This window comes from Manis pentadactyla, chromosome 11 (assembly GCF_030020395.1).
Source record: "Manis pentadactyla isolate mManPen7 chromosome 11, mManPen7.hap1, whole genome shotgun sequence".
Taxonomy (NCBI): Eukaryota; Metazoa; Chordata; class Mammalia; order Pholidota; family Manidae; genus Manis; species Manis pentadactyla.
Genome location: NC_080029.1, coordinates 10,106,197 through 10,125,948, shown reverse-complemented (window position 1 = coordinate 10,125,948; position 19,752 = coordinate 10,106,197). Strand labels below are relative to the sequence as shown.

Sequence of the window (19,752 nt, the reverse complement as noted above, 5' to 3'; positions counted from 1 at the left end):
GGTAGGCAGCTGAGCACCCAGAGGGCTGTGCGGGCATGTGCAGTGGCATCAGAGCCAGGAAAGCAGCCAGCCTGGTGCAGCCTGGATGGGAAGTGACTGCACCCACTCAGAGACGGCTTCGCAACCGTGCCTTACCTTTCATCCCAGCCACTGTGGATTACCTGAAACGCCATTTTCAGATGAGGACTTTGGAGGTATGTGGGAGTATTGTAGTCAGCTGAATTCTCATTTTAGGTTTATTGAATTTATTACTGTAATTCTACAATAAAGGTGACTGACCTCTATGTTCCCATTCCCAGGGCTCCAAGGAATAGAAATATGCCAACCCAGAAATGGTCCATGAAGCTAGTTAGTCAGGATGATCTGTAGAAAAGAGCACAGACTGGCGGCTACTGGGTTGTGGCTGGGATCTCTGCTGACTTTTGATGACTGAGTCTCCAAAGTGGCGTCCAGCAGGGAGTGCAGCCTGCTGGGGGCAGGGGGAGCCTCAAAGCAGGAGGAGGTCCGTGCTGATGGCACACCAGCAACATCACCCACTGTGGTTTGTTATTTTCCATGCATCGCCGATGGGTAATCAAGTCAGCAGGCTATTTCCAGCTAGATGGGATTTTCCACTTTTCCTAGGAAGATTATGGTCTCTGTAGCTTTGTTTATAATCAGCAACAGGAAGGACCTGTTGAAGCAGATGACGGAGTAAGAGGGGCCGTCCTTTGATCGGACTACGAGCTTGGTGGTGGTCGCTGCAGAAGCTTCCGTCCCCTCCTCCCTGACGTCCAGCACAGCCTTGTGGGCAGCCTGCCATGGGAAAAACAAATATCAGGCCCCCATGAGACACCGTTACTTAGATGAATTGTGGTGTTTTGCCCGGGAATGGTGATGCCCAGCGTATTGATGCTCACCAAGATTATATACACTGAATGCCTGACATTTGCAGTCAATTGCAGCTGTTGTTGCTACTAGTCAATTGGCCCTTAAACACGGAGTCAGATGGTCACAAATACAGACCAGAAAGACCTAGGGTAAGTCCCAGTCCTGCCACTTCCTGTTGCAAAAGTTATGTAGTTGCCACTTGCCAAATCTATGAAAGGATGATAGTAACTACATCTATCCTTCCAAGTTACATGTTATTAAATATTGGGTCCCTTCTTGGTCTTCTAGGGAAGAGATTCTTAACCTGGGGTTCATGCAGTCCTAAGCTTTGGGGGGCCCGAGAACTCCTGACAATTACAACCATTAGTTTTCATATGTTCACATATGCACAGACTGGGAAAAGGTCCACTGTGTCCGTCATATTCCAGTGGGATCTCTCTGCATTCTGTCCCTGGACACCATGAAGAAGGTCCCTTTAAGTGGCCCAGGACCATTTCTGACCATTATAGTCTGTTATCAAAATAAAAATTTAGGTCAGGGATCAGAAGCCTAAATGTGGACAGGGACCTTTATCAGAGCATGGGGTGCATGGGGAGCCTGGAGGACACCCTCTTGCTAAAAAGGGCATGCACAACTTGTCCTAGCCAGTGGGTGCTGTGTAGAGGCTTGGGCTCCCTGTTACCCTGTGGGAACTGGGCTCAGTGATTTGTTTCAAGAGACTCAGAGGCTATTTTTAGACCCAATATCCTGTGTTCTAAAAGTTGGCTCTTTCTGCTCCCACCCTCCTCCTTTCTTCGCTGCATGCCAAACACCACACAACTACAGGGCACGGATGGCTCATGGCGATCATTATGGTCTCAGTGTGAGGCCCTAGGCTTTAGGGAGGTGGGGTTGAATGTCAGGGGCCCCTGCTCATTGGCAGTAGGTGTGGGGGCCGCAGCACTGCCTTTTTAAGGCAGACCTGCTCCTCAAATAGCCACACTTGCACCTTTGTTTGAAGGGGGATAAAGGGTCCCTATATGTCAGAGGCATGACGGCCATAAGGCCAAGGCCTGAGAGCCACAAGATTCAGCCTTAGTTCTGCTTTGAAGAAGTCACTGTGCCTCTCAGGCCTCTGTTTCCTTAGCGATGAGATGAGCCTCTGTTTCCTTAGCGATGAGATGAGCAGGCTCGATTAGCCAGTCTCTACAGGCCCGTCCAACTCAGGCAAACATCATTCTCATGGACCAACTCACTTTAGAAACCTGCAGGAAGTCTTTCTTTGTGATTCCAGAAAAATCAGCATTTTTATCAAAGGCATCCCGGATGCCCATCTTTGGGAGGATGGTTTCCAAGTCATAAGAGGCAGAAATGGAAAATCTTGGAACGAACACCTTTAACCACCTGTGGAGAAGAGGGAAGGAAAAGGTGAGGTCACAGCCCCTGGGTCTCCGTCTCTGCTTCCAGTTGGCGTTTCAGGAGATTCTTCCTCCTCCAGGCACTGCTGGTTGCTGCTAAAGGAGTTAACCCATCCCAGACGACCAACGCAGGTTGCCCTGGAAGTAAGCCTCCCCGATGAGCAAATCCAGCCCTGAAGATAAATGAGATGGAAAGTGGCCCTGTAATGAGGTAGGAGACAGGGCAGAGAAGGGGACCCATCAAGGGAGCCTGTGGCAGAGACCAGTGGAGGCAATAGGTAGTATGGAAGCACGTCTACCACCCCTGGCTCAGAGTGCCCCCACCCAGCTCTTCCTGAGATGAACTCTGCTAATCCCCAAGAATAGCAAAGTCCAGTAGAATGTTCTGCAAAGTTAGAATATTCCATATCTTCACTGTCCAACATGGTAGGCACCAGCCACATGTAGGTGTTGAGCAACTTTAATGTGACTGGTGCCAACAAACTAAACTTTAAATTTTACTTAGCTTTAATTAATTCCAATTTAAGTACCCACATGTGACTAGTGGCTACTATATTGCACAGCAAAGACCTAAAGGCCAGCACAATTTTTTTCTTTCTTTGCAATGGTTTCCCTGAACCAAGAGAGAATGGCCAAATACCTTGTATTTATCGCACATTTACTATGTGCCAGGCATAGGCACATTCATAACATTACCTGAATTTAAAGATAGTAAAGCTCAGTTTTAGTGCTTAGCCCAAGGTCTCACTTGGCGAGTCACAGATGAAAACATAAAGGTGTGGATGGATATTTCAGTCCTCATTGCTGGACTTCTTGTGGCAGCTAGCACAATGGACAGCTAGCTGTCCCTGTTACTGTCTCCTGTGCTGCCTTGGACATCCCCACTTTTCTGTGTTTGCTTTACAGACACCCTCCACACACACACACCCCACCCTGCCTCTCTGCTGCCTCCTCTTCTGCCCGGTCCTGGTTGCAGTCTGAGAAGAGAAGAAACTTCTGAGACATCCTACGGTGTCCCTCGATCCCCAACTTTGCATCTTTGCTTGTGCTCTTTCCTTTACCAAAAACGCCCTTCCCCAGCCTCTGCGTCCTACCCATACCTTCATGTACTCTCCATAACTGTGGCACAAGTGCACCACCTCCTTGAAGTCCTTCCTCAGTCCCAGCTGGAAGCCATCTCTTCTTGCTCAGAAGCTCCTCAGCTCTCTGCCTGTCCTCCCCTGGGGCACTGATCTTTGTCTTTCTTGAATTACAGTTTCCCCTGATTCTGTCTTTTCTCTCCTCCTAGGCTATGAGCATGTGAGAATGATGCAAATGGTGGCGATAAAATATTGCTAAGAGTTTGTACATCAGACTTTGACATTCCTCTGTATTGTGTGGTTAACATCCTTGTGATCCTCTCCATAATAATTACAGGACTAATAATAATATTACTACTAGCTAACATGTATTGGACACTTACTCTCTTTGGCATTCTTCTAAGCACTTCATGAACAGTAACTTATGTTATCTTTTCAACAACCTGGGAGTTCAGTAATATTAGTATTCTCATTTTATAGGTGAGCACCAATGCTTTTTATGTGTGTTTATTTTTATAGACTCATTCCATGGAATTCAATATTGGATTGGCTGATAGAGTGGGCATGCCAGCAAGGAATAGGAGCAATGACATAATAGTTTTGCAGAGATATATTAGCTACAAAATCTTGGGCAATTCACCTCCTTCTTGGAGCCTCTATTTCTATATTTGTGATTGGGGGTTGATAATACTCCTTATCTGTTGTTGGGTGATGGTGAAGTTCAAGAGAGGACATGTGTGCACAGCACCAAGCTTACTGTCCAGCATGCAGCTGGTGTTCAATCTGAGGGAGTCATTATTCAATCATTGTTATCATGGTCTTTCCCCCCTCCTTAGATGTACACCATCACCTGCCTCTGGTCCCAATAAATTGACACAGATACCCACCTTTTCTGGAGTGAGTGGCTCCATTTCCTCAGCATCTTGGCTGACAAGGCCTGTTCCAGCTGCCTCATCTTGCCCTGGCCAGGGAGGACAAAGAAGGCCACAGTATCTTCATTGTAGTCCATCTGCAGCACGGAGCAGTTCAGCTCCGGATCGACCCCAAAAGCAAATTCCTCCACCTGGTCCATCATAGGAACCTGCACGGTGGTCCTGTTGCCAACCAGGAATGGGAAGCTTTTCCTTGTGTACAGCGGGTTAAAGGGCTTCTCCCACTTGGCTACACAAAGAGAGAAGAGAGGTCTTTATGTTCAAAGTGCAATTAGTGAGGTGAAGACAGCAAAAATGAAGTAACCTTCTCCACAAAAACAGTGAGAAAACTGCCAACAATGGTCAGAATGAACATTTTTAGCATTCTGGAAATTAACCTATATTTTCAGTAAACTGGGGGATAATTTATTAAAGAAAAACAGCTAAACCTTGGTAAGAACAGCGAGCTTTGTGGTATTTGAACTTGCCCTAGTTCCTTTCCCCATGCGTCAGCTCTTCAGTAGCCTTGAAAAGTACGAGCCTGCATTAGCCATGAAATCCAGCAGCTCGGCAGCCACTAAAGGGAAAAAATAGGGCTGGAACCCTTTCAAAGCCTCATTCCCGAAGGAGTGTCATTGTTTGACCTGCCTTGTGCTTCCCTGGAAAGCTTCACTTGAAAAGCTATCTGTGCTTGATTTGATCGGGGGCTCAACCAATGCAAAAGGACTTTTACTAAAAGGAAATAAGTCAAAGTAGTTAGAGGCAGTGATACATACATTTTGCAGCTGCCTGAGGCAGTGGATATCAGTTGGGGCAAATAATCCACTAGTAAAAAAACCTGGCAGGACAGACTGGGGGTGGGGGTGGGGTAGTATCAGCAAAAATGACAGAGTAGGGACCTCTGCGTATTCATCCTTCCGTAAAGGCAGCAAGAAAAACTGGCAAAAATAGTTGTAATCAACTTTTTTGGAACTGTGGAAATCAACCAGAAGCTTGCAGGAGCCTCGGGAGAGTTTGTTCAAGAAAAATGGCCAAATCTCAATGACAGGCAGATCTGTGGCATTTTAATTTGCATTAGCCCCATCCTTCACTCTCTAGTTCAGCAGTAGCCTTGAAAAATAACAGCCTGTATTCCAGTAACAGAAGGAGAGGAACAGAGCTGGAGCTCTTTGAAAGTCTCATTCCCAAAGAATTCTCATTATTTGACCTGTCTGATAGTTCCTTTGAGGACTCAGCTTGCAAACTTGATTGGAGCTCAGGCAGAGCTAAATGCCTTCTCCCCAGGAGTCAGGGAGTATTTGTTAGAAACAATTACTGGTGTTTTAGCTTCAGAGTTACGTGGGTGAGTATAACAATGAGACAAACAATAGACTGAATGAAATTCAAAAAGGAAGGCTGAGGAATAAGATGTCCACAGGGCCTTTGGAAATTTCAGATATATCCTGGGCATGTAGAAGCCGCATGCATATGTAAATCTGTATGCATATTTGAGGAAAAAGAGATAAGAAGACTGTAATTCTTGGCTGTCCCTGAGGGTCTGCGCAAACAGATATTAAAGGCTTAGTCACACACTTGGCTGAGTGTTGATGGCACGCCACAACATACGCACAAAGGCCCTCAGCAAAGACTGGGAAGTGTATTTACTCCAGGCATTTAGGAAATCTCTGCCCAATCATAGCTGACCATTTAATTGACCAAGAAGAGACCTTAGTGGCTACACATGATGAAGTATATAGACTTTAAAGAACTAGTTAATAAAAATCACTAAACAAACAACAACAATTGCAATAAGTGAGAATAACAGACCCTCGGGAGGGGTCAGAATCTGACTTCAAAGTTGCCATAGTGCATTATTTTAAAAATCCTTTTACCAAAAAAATGTGAGACACAAAAAGAAACAAAGTATGGGCTATACCCAGGGGAAAAACAATTAATTAATATTAGAAATTAAAGAAGGAACACTGATATTAACACAGACATTAAAAGGAAAGTAAAGGAATATTACAAACAACTCTGTATCCACAAATTTGATAACCTAGATGAAATTGCCCAATTCCTTGAAGGACACAATTTGTCAATACTCACATAAGAAGAAATAGACAATATAAATAGGCCTATACCTATTACAGAAACTGACAATAGTTAGTACCTTCCAAAACAAAAAGTAGCAGGTCCAGATGGTTCTCCTGGTGAATTCTATTAAACGCTTCAGGGAGAAATTATAACAATTATTTTACAATCTCTTTCAGAGGACAGAAGCAGAGAGAATTCTTCCTAAGTTGTTTGATGAAGCCTAATACCAAAACTGTTACTAGAAAAAGACATTAAGACAAATCATTACTAGGAAAAAAACTATAGACCAATATCTTTCATGAACATAAATGCAAAAATCCTCAACAAAATATTAGCAAATCAAACCTAACAATTTATAAAAAGAATTATATACCACAACCAAATGGGGTTTATCCCAGGTTTGCAAAGCTAGTTCAACATTTGAAGATCAATTAACATAGCATATCACATTAACGGGCTAAGCAAGAAAATTTACATAATCATATCAAAAGATGCAGGAAAACCATTTGCCAAATTCAATACCGAATCATGGGAAAAAAAAGAAAACCTTCCAGTAAACCAGGAATAAACGGGAACTTCTTCAACTTGATAAAGAATTTCTACAAAGAAACCTCCATCTAACATCGTATGTAATGGTAAGAAACTTAAAATTTCCCCACAAAGGTCAGGTACAATGAAAAAATGCTCCCTTTCCACTCTTTTTCAACAGTGTACTGGAAGTTATAGCTAAAGTAGTAAGATGAGAAAAGGAAACAAAGGTATATAGACTGGGAAGGAGGCAATGAAACTGTCTTTGTTGGCAGATGAAATGATTGTGTAGAAAATCTGAAAGAATCAATAGAACTGGAACTGATAAGTGCCTGTAGCAAGGTTGCAGGTACAAGGTTAATATACAAAAGTCAATCACTTTTCTATGTGCTAGCAATGATCAAGTGGAATTTGAAATTGAAAACATCATACCATTTGCATTAGCATCTAAAAAATGAAATACTTAGTTAAAATCTGGCAAAATATGAAACTATAAAACTCTGATAAATGAAATCAAGGAACGAAATAAATGGAAAGATATTCCATGTTCATGGATAAGAAGACTCAATATTGTTGAAATGTCAGTTCTTCCCAACTTGCATTTGTAGATTCAATGCTATCCCAATAAAAATCCTAGTAAGTTATATTGTAGATATAAGTAAACTGATTATAAAGTTTATATTAATATGCAAAAGACCCAGGATAGGCAACATAATATTGGAAGAGAAGGACAAAGTTGTCGGAGTAACATTAACTGACTTCAAGACTTACTGTAAGGCTAAAATAATCAAGACAAATCAGTGAGGGAATAGATTAATTGGACAGAATAGAGAGCATAGAAATAGATCCATATAAATACATATAAATCTTTGACAAAGGAACAAAGGCAATACAGTGAAACAAAAATAGTCTCTTCAACAACTGGTGCTGGAACAACTGACATCCTCAGGCAAAATAAATGAATCTAGATACCCACCTTATACCCTTCACAAAAATGAACACAAAATGGGTCACAGATCTAAATATAAAACACAAAACTATAAAACTCTGAGAAGACAACATAGAAGAAAATCTATATGACCTTGGGTATGGCAATGACTTTTTAGATATAACACCAAAGGCATGATACATGAAAGAAATAATTAACAAGCTGGACTTTATTAAAATTCAAAACTTTGCACTGTGAAAGACAATGGAAACAGAATAAGAAGACAAGCTACAGACTAGGAGAAAATATTTGCAAAAGACAAATCTGATAAAGAACAGTTATTCTAAATAGAGAACTCTTAAGACTTAACAATAAGGAAACAAACAACTGGATTAAAAAATTGTCCAAAGACCTTGACAGACCTCGTCAAAGAAGATACACAGTTAACCAGTAAAGATGAAAAGATGCTTCACACCATGTGTCATGAGGGAAATGGAAATTAAAACAGCAATGAGATTATCACTACACACCTATTCAAATGGTCAGAATCTGGAACACTGACAACACCAAATGCTGCCAAGGATGTGGAGCAATAGGAACTCTCAGACATTGCTGATGGGAATGCATAATGGTCCAGTCATTTTGGAAGACAGTTTGGGGTTTCTTTCAAAACTATACATACTCTTGCCATAAAATCCTGAAATCATGCTCCTTGGTAAAGGAATTTAAGCACAAAAACCTGCACATATTATATGACTCTATTTATATGAAATGTCCAGAACAGGCCAGTTTATAGAGACAAAAAGTAACTTGCTTGTAGCCGGAGGGAAGAGCAGGAATGAGGAGTGAATACTAGTGGATAAGGGGCTCTTTTTGATATGATGAAAATGTTCTGTGATTACATAGTGGAGGTTTTGCACAACTTTGTGGATATATTAAAAATTAAAACCCACTGAACTGTATACTTTAAAATGGTGTGATTTATGGTATTTGAATTATATATCAATGAATAATAACATTAAGTTAAACAGAATGACATATACAAAGTGCAGGAAACTTAGTAGGTTCTCAAAACATGTTCTTTTTCCTTCACCCCCTGTTTGCAGAATAGATGGATGAATGTGTGTAAAGGTATTTGAATAAGTGAATAGAGGGATAAATGCATAGATAAGTGGATGGATGAATAGCAGGAGAGGGAAAAGAAGGAAGGAGGGAGAGGAGAAGGATAGGGGATGATACAGTAGTGTACAAGGTAACTCTGCCTGGAAGACGAGCACTTCAACCACCAGCACTACCCTATGCCTTGAGCTTTATCATCCATCGATCCGGTCAGCATAGAGGCTGGCACACATTGGGATCTCTGTACATGGTAGATCCTTTAAAGGGACATGCCCAGGATCATATAGAAAGTAAGGGGCAGAGGTGGAATTCAAATGCAGGGCTGTCCAGCTTTCAAGTGATGCTCATCCTACTGCAACAGTGTCTTGTAAACTGTGAAGTTATAGACAGATGCACAGGGGATGTGAATGGCAGTTATACTGGCCTGTCTGTACTTCCATAGCTATGGAACTGTTCTCACCTTTGGATTTGCTTCTTAAACTGGGTTGTCAGATCTGTGTTCCCTCTCGAAACTTTCAGGGGGCAGTGGGGCAGCCGTTGGTGGCAAGAGATGAGGTCCTTTCTCCCAGTCTTAACGTCCAGAAGATTTTTTTCCCATGAGCTGGCCACTGAGCCCAATGTCAGCCCCTCAGGACACATAATCAAGCTATCCAAAGACAGAGCTGAATGAGCTGCCGTTGTGATTGACAAACTGAAGGCAGGAGAGGGAACATGAGAAATCAAGGGCCACGCAGCCAGCTGGTTACAAAGCTAGTCAGAATTCAGGTGTTCCCATTACTTCACTTTATCTAGGGTTTTCTAGCTTGCTTATTTCATTGGGAAAAAAGAAGAAACATAGCATTGAAATCAAAATCAACCTCTCAGAGCCTTACCTTTAAAGAAAATGTGGTTCACCAGAACCATGGCTGTCAGAGGTTCAAGCTCTTGGATTAAGTTTACAATCTTCCCTTTGGTAACCTTCTCCACATAGCTGTTGATCTTCTCCCGGGCAGTGAAGGTGTTGGAGAAATCTGTAGAGAAGACTTCTGACTCATACAGCCTCTTGACATTGTCCAAGAAATTGGTCTGCAACTGAAGCTCTTTTTTGATGAAGAGGACATTCCCCATCTTCAAGGCCAGGTCTTTGCTGGGGACACTGAGAGAATGGACCAGGTGCTGGAAGCCCTGGTGAATGGCAGACTCTGGGGTGTGTGTGTGGTTGAACCCCAGGCTCTGGAGGATCTGGGCCTTGGTAGCCGAGCAGGCCCCAAGAGAGAGCATGGCCAGGGCAGTGGAGACACTCACAGGGGAGAAGAAGATGTTCTGATTTGGAGTCTTCAGAACCAGCCTCCGGTACAGGCAAAAGGCAAAGTTGGTGTTGCTGAAAGACACTTGGGAGGCAGGGCTGCTCTTTGGGGAAGGATGGCAGGGGAACCCATTGCTGCGGGAACTGGATGGGGAAACACAGCAGATTGGAGCGCAGAGGCCAGCAACTAAGAAAACTTGATAAAAGGGAGATGCCATTTTGGAACAAAGTAAGTCTGCAAGAGAAGAAAGAACCATTCAGGGGAGGTACGCTGAAGGTCCAGTCCCTGAATCCGAGATCTTGCAGCACCCTACACAGTTAGCAACAGAATGAGGGCAAGCAGGGTAGGTAACAGAACACGTTCTCTCATGTAACCTCATTCAATCCTCCCAGGAACCCCCCTGATGTAGATATTATTATTGGCCTTGTTTTACAGATGAGTAAACAGGCCTCGAGAGGTCACGTCATTTACCTCAGGTCACGTGGCTACTCTGTGTTCGGTCCAGGATTCAAAGTTGAGCCTCAAATCCCAAATCTCAGATCCCATGCACTTTGCTATTTCCACTTCACAGACTTATTTTTTAAGAAGTGAGACAGTGAAACCAGGTTGCAAGATCCCAATCTTAGCAGCCACGAATGATCTCCTCTTTCTCCTCAGAGATCCCTCCAAACACTCTTTGTCCCCTTTGTGTAGCTGTGATCACTTTCTTGCCATGGCTGCCCATCAGTGGCATGTTGACATCCCTCACAAAGCGGGAGCCGTAGCTGTCCTTGCACGGCGGTCCTCCAGGCGCCCTGAGCGTGGGTGACCAGTTTCTGATGAGCTGCTAACTCTAACCACGACTGCTTGCGCCTCCCACAGCCTCATCCTGCAGGACTGAGGCACCGGGGTGATCTTAGACTAAATGACCCTAAGGCAGTTGGCAACTCCAGCTGTTTCGGAGAAGCAAAGGCTGGGCTGCGTCTAACTCTGACATTCACAATGGTCAAGTCTCTAACCTCTCTGTACTTCAGTTTTCTTTTCCTGCTTTGAAACACAGGGATGACTGACTGTGCCCTGTAGAGTTGTTCAGAGTATTGACTGCGATGAGGTCACATGTCTCGGTCAGGCCGGTGCTAATGTGATAGCCACATTTCCAACAACCTCTTGGTTGAAACTGAACTTATGTGAACCAAATAACACTTTATTGTCATACTCAATATGGCTAAAATTAGAAGAAACTTTTTACTGAATGAATAATTCCTTCCAGAAACTGAATTTATCTCCATTCCATTTATCAGATCAGGTAATTTTTGTTTTGTAGTTTTTTGTCTGTTTGTTCAACTGAAGTTGAGTTTTCTCTCTAGGACACACTCACATATATCCACCCACCTACTGGACTCTTTATCTACATGTTCTACACTGACCTCCTAAGCCGTCCACCACCCTGAGCCTGGTCCTTTTCCTCCCTTCTCCAAGGTGGGCACATTACCCAAGCTGCCAAGTCAAGGCTGACCATCTGGACTCTTAAATCACTCTCCTTCCCCACATCCAGCGAGTGGCCGACTGTTCTTTCTTCTTGAGACGTCTAAGCCCTACCTTCTCTCCGTCCCCCTGCCCTACCCTCAGTCTAGATGCTCCTCATCTTTCCCCTGGACCGTCCTGAAGACCTCAGGACTCATCTTCCTCCCTCTGGCCATATTTTCTCAAATAGGTTTTCCTCAGTATTGCCAGAGTGAACTCCACCAGCCTGACTCTGCTCAAAGGCCATGTCCTGGGGGACAGAGGCAAAATCCTCTGCGTGGTACATGCCCCCAAAGGTTAACCCTTTCCCCCATCTTTGGTGCATTTCCCAGTACATCCAGCTGCAGTCCCTCTGCATTCTCTACAACAATGGCCAACTGCATATGACCACGCGCCCCCAAGCCCATCTCTTCACCCGCCAGCCTACCCTGACACACCCTACATAATGCCTCTGTGCCTTGGCACAAGCTGATTCCTCTCTGGGATGCACTCTCCCTCTGCTCATGGAAAATCCCTTCTTTCTCACTCTTGAAAACTCTACTTAGCCATTTACCTTCTTGAGAGGCACCCCTGAGCTCTCCCTGTTGTGGCATCATTAATCTCTGCCCTTCCTCCTCTCCTCCTTCTGAAACTTGATTCTACTTCTATTACTGCATGGATGATATTGACTACATGCATATCTGGCTAATCATCTCTACATTCTTTGAGCATAGGGGACATTTATTTATAATTCATGCATTCAACACATTGATCTGGACATACAAGCTCTATATGAGTTGTTAGATAGCGCTACCGACAGGTAAACAGGGTCCTTGCCCTTATAGAGCTTTTGGGAAGATAGGTGATGAGCAAATGCCACCAGGAATGAGAAGTATATGTGGTGGGTAAGTACAGGCTTTGAGCATACCTATCTCATGGTAAGGATGGCTTCCATAGGAACTGATAGCTGGTTGAGACTTGAAAAATGTTAGCAAGGTGAAGGGAACTAGAGGAGAAGAAAGTTTAGGCCAAGAAAACTGCCTGCATGAGGTAGGTTTGAAGGATAGAGTTGTTCCATGAAACAGAATCTCAGCACCAGAGAATTTGGTGGGGAAGGGAGCGGTGAGACAGGCCGCAGAAATAAGAGGCTATGTACAGGGATGTGCAGACAGGAATCCGGACCATGGGATCCATAGGGGAGTGCCTCAGCCCAAATGCAATTTTCAAGGACTGTCCTGGGAGCCACATGTAATTCATGGCTCCACCCACCTGCCGGCACAGGTCAGTGCTCGGTGTGGTTCAGCAGGTACTCGGTGCACGGGCCTGAGATGGTAGAGCATTTATGCTGGTGTCAGAACCAGGATGGAAGGGGATGAGGGAGGGAGGAACATGGGATTAAAATCCTGCATTTCTCCTGTTTGATGAGCTCTTTGATTGTCTGGGAGTCTTTAGGAAGTCATGTGAGAATGTGAGGTCTGTAGTTACACCTGTGATACACTGGGGGTCTTCTGGTTAACTTGATTAGCAACGACTGAGTAGTAGCCCTTGGTCGTAACAGCCAACCAGAAGTCAGAGTCTGAGGAGAACCACTGGTTTCCAAACAACTTCAGAGCAATAAATTATGGTAGAAGAATGTCACCCTTGTACAATCACATTTGCATTGTGTCACCTCCCAAGTCTCACTTTCCTCTATCTGTGGAAGAGGTTGGCTCTGAGGAAAAAGTGAGGGAGCCTGTGTAACTCCCAGTGGAGTCTTACCCACAACGGGCATGAGATGATACCTGCTTCTCCCTCGTGGCTCTTGTGATTTTGCCTTCTTCACTTGAGGGCAGGATGAAGGGACACCTAGGTAAGGATCTTGTCCCCAGATATTCATGACTGTGAGAAAGCATGAGGTTGAAGGGAAAGAATGGCATCAAGCCCTAGGGGACGGGAATCACTGCCAGACCCAGTCCAGGAGCCTGTGCCCCTCTCTGTGGAGGGATGGATGTGGGAGGTGGCTCTCAGGGCCACCTGCTGACCCTGGCTGTGCTTCCCAGTGGTCCACATCCCTATCAGCAGACACAGCCTTGCTAGGCGACATCTGGCTCCATGCCCCAAATCCTGCGGGTCCTGGGCTGAGCAGGAGAGAGCCCCCTGAACCGGTGGGCCCTCAGAGAGTCAGCTAGTAAGTGTCCTAGCCCTGCTGTGGCCTTGGCCTCCTTGTGACGTTAGGCAAGACACTGCTTCTCTCTGGGCCTCAGGGAGGTGGCATCAAAGGGCTCCCTTCCTAGGCCATCTGGGCTCCTCAGCCATGGCCTTAAAGGGCAGGTCCTTACTCCCTTGAAGGAAAGCTCTGGAAAGAGCTCCTTCAGTTGGCTTCTAAAGTCCAATCTCTGCCCACGTTTGGCCCCACCCCATCCCAAACTCCTGTCCTCATATAGCTTCCCCTTCTCTCCCCCAGGCCCACAAAGGCCCTCACCCTCTCTCTGCTGCCATGCAACTGTGGCCTATGGAGTGTGCCATGTCGTGGGCTCTGCCCATTGTGGTGACAGGGGCACTCTGTCCTTATTCAGGCTCCTCTCTACCGGTGGCCCCTGCCTTCATCCCCCCTTCCATTATCTCTCCTGGCTCCCAGCTGCAGTCACTCTGCCAACAAAGGAGAACTTTCCAGATGCAAAGTCTGTGTGTCACTCACCTATTCAGAATCCTCAGTGGCTCCCCATTGACTTTGGGAAGAATTCCCAAGCACCTGGCATTCAAGGTTCTTCTTCATTGGACCCCACCTTACCTACCCAGCTTCGTCCTTGAGTGCACAGCAGTTCCAGCTTCCTGGAGAGGTTACATTTCCCCCCACCCACCTACCCTTGTCTTTATTTGTCTCTGTATCCAACTCTAGGGTCAAAGGGCTTCATTTCATTCCAAAACCCTACACTCCTGTGGGCCTTGGTCTTTGTGACAAACATGGACAGAGATGGGATTTTAAATCCGTGTGACTTTTGGCAAGTGAGTGTCACTACTCCAAACCCAGAAAAACCCACCTATGTGCTCCTTCTTTGGCAAGCGGTGGGGGACAGTGGCTCAGCAAGTCTCTTTGGTACATTGTGGATTCTCAGTCACCCCTGGTCACAAAGCACTGCTCAACTCACTCTTCTACTGGTTGTAGGGAATATTTCACCTTTTCCATTTCCTTAAGATGGACTCCTCACCCCGCCATGCAGGCATGTGCTCGCGCACACACACACTTCAGACAACCGTGCCTCCTGCCTCCCATAGAAGAGAGGCCCCAGAAAGGGAGCTGCCTCAACCCCCTCCACCAGAGACATACCCCTGCCTCCCCAGCACCCCTCCTTCTAAGGCCACCCCCTTTCCCATATTTTATAAGTCTCCTTTATCTCCGTCTCTGGGTGCTTGCATCTCTCTTCTGTATTTAAACACCCCTTCTCACCCGGATCCTTGCCGGTGACTTTGAAGCATGTTCAAGTCCTGCTTACTTAGACAAATGAACCACCACCACCGAATCTTTAAGACCTCTGCCCCCCGTTACCTTCCAGCACGGCCCTCTCTCCATCCTCCCCAGCACAGCCCGAGTCCTCAAGGGCTACGTGGTCACGGGCTCCACCGCCTCACCTCCCTCTCACTGCCTGGCCTGCTCCAGCCTGGCTTCCAGGGCCACAGAAACGGGACCGGCCTCTGATCACGCCCAGGCCTCTCAGCAGCATCGGGGCTGGAGCCCACACTCGGCTCCTCACCTGTCCTCCCTTCGTCTCTGCGACGCCACGTTCTCCTCCTTTCTTCCTCTCCCTGCTGCTCCTCCTCAGCCCCTGTGCCTCCCCTCCCGGCCCCTGTGCTGGGAGCCTCAGCACTCAGCACTCAGCACTCAGCACTCAGCACTCAGCACTCAGCAGCGTCCTCCTCACTTTAATCCCTTCTCTATCTTGGGCTGATCTCGTCACACCCCTGCCTTCATTACTGACAGACGCACATCGCTTATTATTTCTAATCTCCAGGCCAGACCTTTCCTTTGAACCCCGTACACCTAACTACCTACTTGGTTTCTCCTGATGTCGCAAGTGAACTGTGAGATCAGTAGGACCCAGACTGAACTCCGGCTCTTTCTCAAGCACCATCTCCCTCAAGAAGTTACAACAGACGCCTTCTTTCAACATCTCTCTCTGTTCCCCACTAACCTAGTGATTTCGAGCTTAGGGCTCACCCAGCACCTCCTTCCTCCTCAGTCCCGGGCCGGCACATCACTGGCCCTCGTTAACAGGCTCCCGTAGCCTCCCTTGCCCCGAGCGGGCCCTGGCCTTCCAGCCGACCTTCCCAGCCCGGGGGATCCTCTGGCCGCCGCCCTTCGTCGCACGTCTCAAAGGCCCTGACTTAGGGCCACTGTGTCCAGGCATTCTGCCCACTTTGATGAACCTTACAGGCGACACTTGTCGTGCACGTCTCCCGGAGCATTCTTCCCACCCGCTTCACCACTTTGTCCCCCTCATTAATTCCTATTTATTGTGTGGGTCCTAGCTCACGTCACTTCCTTAAGGAAGCTCTCTTTGTCCACCTACGTAAGAAAAATTCCTCCCATTAAATTTTTTTATAGTACTATTAACCTCTTAGTGAAACACTAATTGTGGACTTATCACTGTCATGACTTCACATTTATTGGTGTGAAATTTATTAATCTGAAAATTTAATACATCAGGGAACTTGCCTATCTTGTTATCCCTGTACACCACTGCTTGGCCAATACTAAGAGCTCAGTAAGTGTTTGCTGAAGGAATGAATGGATCGAAATAGAGTAAACGAACAATTTACCTTTGAGGGGTGGTAGTGACTAGAAATGAGCAAGAGAGATGCAGGGTCTTAATTAAGGTGATAGTTACACAGGTATATGCATATATAAAACTTGAGTTGACTTATACTCCTGGCCAAGCAAAATAACTAACACTGGACTTATAAATAGTTGTAAACAATTAGAAAACTGAAAAAAACATATGAAGCAATTCAGACATTGGGCAACAGGCAGAGAAGGGAAACAAATGGTGTAAGCCCTATGATTTCCCCAATTTTCTGCCTAATGGCACTTTCTAGATATAGGAAGGGAAGCCCAAGGAGAAAATGACAGGCTTGCTAAGCTTAGAAGATAGATATCAGAGCTTGGGAAGGCTAAGGAAGCTACAATTTGTGTAGTAAAAGTATGCATTAGCTTAATTCCAGAGCTAAGGGCTAAACTTTGCTGCATTAGCTTAATTCCAGAGCTAAGGGCTAAACTAAAACTCCACAAGACTGGTCCCAAAACAAAACAAAAAAAATCTGCTTTGAAGATGTAAGCAGAACAATTCCTCAAGTTCACATAGCATGGGGAGATACTTAGGTTATAAGCAGCCAGAGTGAGAATTTCACTGAACATCTGGAACATTCAGTAGAGATCCTAGAAGTGTCACATCTTGACATTAGGGCTAAACTAACTATGGTTTAAAGCTAATCTAGACTCTACAACAAAGCTCAAAAATACAATATTCATGGTCAAATCTTTAACAGGGTAAAAGAGCTCTGCAAATAATTTCATTTGCTGTCAAATGTCAACACGCTGTAAAGGAAGTCAACAAAGTCTAGACAAAAATATTGTAACGCCATGCCCAGCCTCCAATCACAAATTCAACATTCTAGGAAATATTGACTCATGACTAGAAGAAAAAAATAAAGCATTCAACAGAAACAGGCCTAGACCTAACACAGATTATGAAATTAACAGACAAGCGCTTCAAAACAGCTACCTAAAATATGTTTAAATAAGGAAAACATTAATGTAATGTGAGAAAAACCAAAACTATGAAAGTGCATCAAATCGAACTTTAGAGGTGAGCAATTCAGTATCTGGAATGAAAAATGTGCTGGCTAGACTTAGAGAAAATTTAAACCGTAGAAGTAAAGATCAGTAAGTTTGAAAATGTAGTGGTAGGAACTGTCCAAACTGAAGATGGCAAAAAATGAGGGGAAAAGCCACGGAGCCAGGGACCTGTGCGACAGAAATCAAGCCGTGGAATGCATGTGTGGCTCGAATCCTAGGCAAAAAGGCAGTGGGGGAGGACAAAACACGGCGAGGAAATAATAGCCAGAAATGCTCTGTAGTTTATTCTATGTAAACTACACTCAAACTTAAAAAGACTAAGTACAATAACATGGAAGGAATGCAGTCCTGTCATTCCCGTCCCTGTGCCGTGTGATGGCACATGATTCTCAGTCTACCCAGACTGATGATCCCCCCTCTCTCCTGCTCAACAAACTCCCTCCCATCCTGCCAGCTCCAGGTTCCAAACCACCCATTCCTCAGTCTTCCTGGACCTGCAGGAAGTCGGCCCCACCCTTTATAAACAACTGGAGCAAACCAGAGCAATTTACCTCCTTCTGTGTCTGTCTCCTGAGTAGACAGTCTGGACCTTGTGCAGCTTCCTCCAGGGCAGGGACTGTGATCAGCAAGTGATGGGGACAGAGGAAGAAGAATAAGGGACAATGTGGATGGAGGGGGGAGTGGGAAAGCAGTGGGGGGAATGCTGGGGACCCCAAGGGCCGGGCTCTGTTGGCTCGCCCACCCCAGGGACTTTGCAAAGGCCTGCAGTTGGTGATGCAGGTGGGCAGCCTGAAGGAGTATGGGGTCCCCCCACCTCCCAGCTGTCAGGAGAACCTGTATTCTCATTAAAATGAACACTCTCAGGCCATGCCTGGAACTACTGGGTCAGACTTCCCAGGGAAAGATGAGAAGACATGAGAGTGAGGGGGGCCGAGTGCCTCCTCCCCCTACGAACTTCTGCCCTCGCCCCAGAGCCAAGCCCTCCAAGCTTGCCTCCAGCGCTAAGCTCCTCAGCTTCTGGGGCCTCAGGGCCTCTTGGAAGTCAAAGGCCTGTTTCTCCTCGAATCCCTAAGCGTATTGCTGCTGGAGCAGTGACAAAGCAGGACGATCCCCACTGGCCCACCCAAGGGCCCATCCGGAGGGGCCCTTGTCCCAGGCCCATCCTCCCCCAGGGAGACTTTCCCGCCATGTCCAGGACTTGCTAGACCCTTCCTTTCCTGGCCGTAGGGTCTCTTGCTTACCTCACACATCTTTATGCTTTGGTCCCATTTTTGGCCTATAGAGAACTTCATATCACTTTTTAAAATCTGGCTACAACTTTCCATTTTTAATATTTTTTTTCATTTCACCTATCCTTGCTGTCAACCATGGAGCAGATTGGGTGCCTCCACGCTAGACTCTATGAACTAGATCATTTTAAGCAGAAGCTACCCTTCAGAAGCCTCCCAAGAGGGACCAAACGATACCCACTGGGGACAAGCGCACCCTCATCCTGAGGGAAATGCTTCCCAGAGTTCCTTGCAATCTCTTTTGTTGTAACATTGCTCATTTCTTACCCTGTCCAGTGGGGTTCCCTGACTTTCAGGACACTGAGCCAAGCTGAGGGGGGAAATGGAAAAGGGGGGTAGATCCAGACAGACCCCAGGCCCTGAGGGGTTTTGGCTGGCCATTCATTTGTTTTCAGTTGGTTTTGGCTAGGAGGTCATTATTTCAATAATACGGGACTCATGGCGCCCTGCTGCAGATGGGATCTCATCCTGGAGGGCTCTTTCCCAGCCTAGTCCAGGAATCTGTGATTCCTTTGCTCACGTCACACCGGATTCTACCACCAGATCCAGCTTTATTGTGTGTATTCAAATCCAGCCATAAAGGCTACCTGTGCTGGAACAAGAAGCAGCCAACACGGAAGCCCGCCTGGCAGCCTTCCTCCCACTCTGGACACCTTCACGAGGCACTGCGAACATGGATGGGTGTCTACCAGGTGTGAAGTCGTATCACGTGCATTACATCAGTTAATCACCCCTAAATATCCAGCAAGATGGCTTTGATGATTGCCACTTCACAGAGAGGAAAACGTAAGGATTTGGTGCAATTAAGTGCCTTGCCTAATGCCACAAACCAAATACACTACAGAACAGGGGTTTGAACTTCAGCCTAACTGCAGGGCCTCCCGCCAACCTCTGACCATTTGAAGCCCCTTGAAATAAAAGGCTATTAAGTGCAATACGGTTTCCCGGGCTTGAGCC

At 45.9% G+C, this 19,752-nt stretch overlaps 1 protein-coding gene across 2 annotated transcripts; it reads right to left on the bottom strand.

Moving 5' to 3' along the window:
* Positions 1-222: 222 nt before the first annotated feature.
* SERPINA9 (serpin family A member 9) lies at positions 223-18,325 on the bottom strand. Of its 2 annotated transcripts, none has more exons than XM_036882411.2 (5): positions 18,058-18,325; positions 9,778-10,425; positions 4,234-4,507; positions 2,106-2,253; positions 223-795 (listed from the first exon to the last, which is right to left on the bottom strand). In XM_036882411.2, exons 2-5 carry the CDS (start codon positions 10,406-10,408, stop codon positions 598-600), a joined length of 1,251 nt encoding a protein of 416 aa, XP_036738306.2. In that variant the 5' UTR covers positions 10,409-10,425; positions 18,058-18,325; the 3' UTR covers positions 223-597. The 2 variants fall into 2 exon arrangements, with proteins under 2 accessions (XP_036738306.2, XP_036738307.2); XM_036882412.2 differs by lacking the exon at positions 18,058-18,325 and adding an exon at positions 15,405-15,547.
* Positions 18,326-19,752: the final 1,427 nt, after the last annotated feature.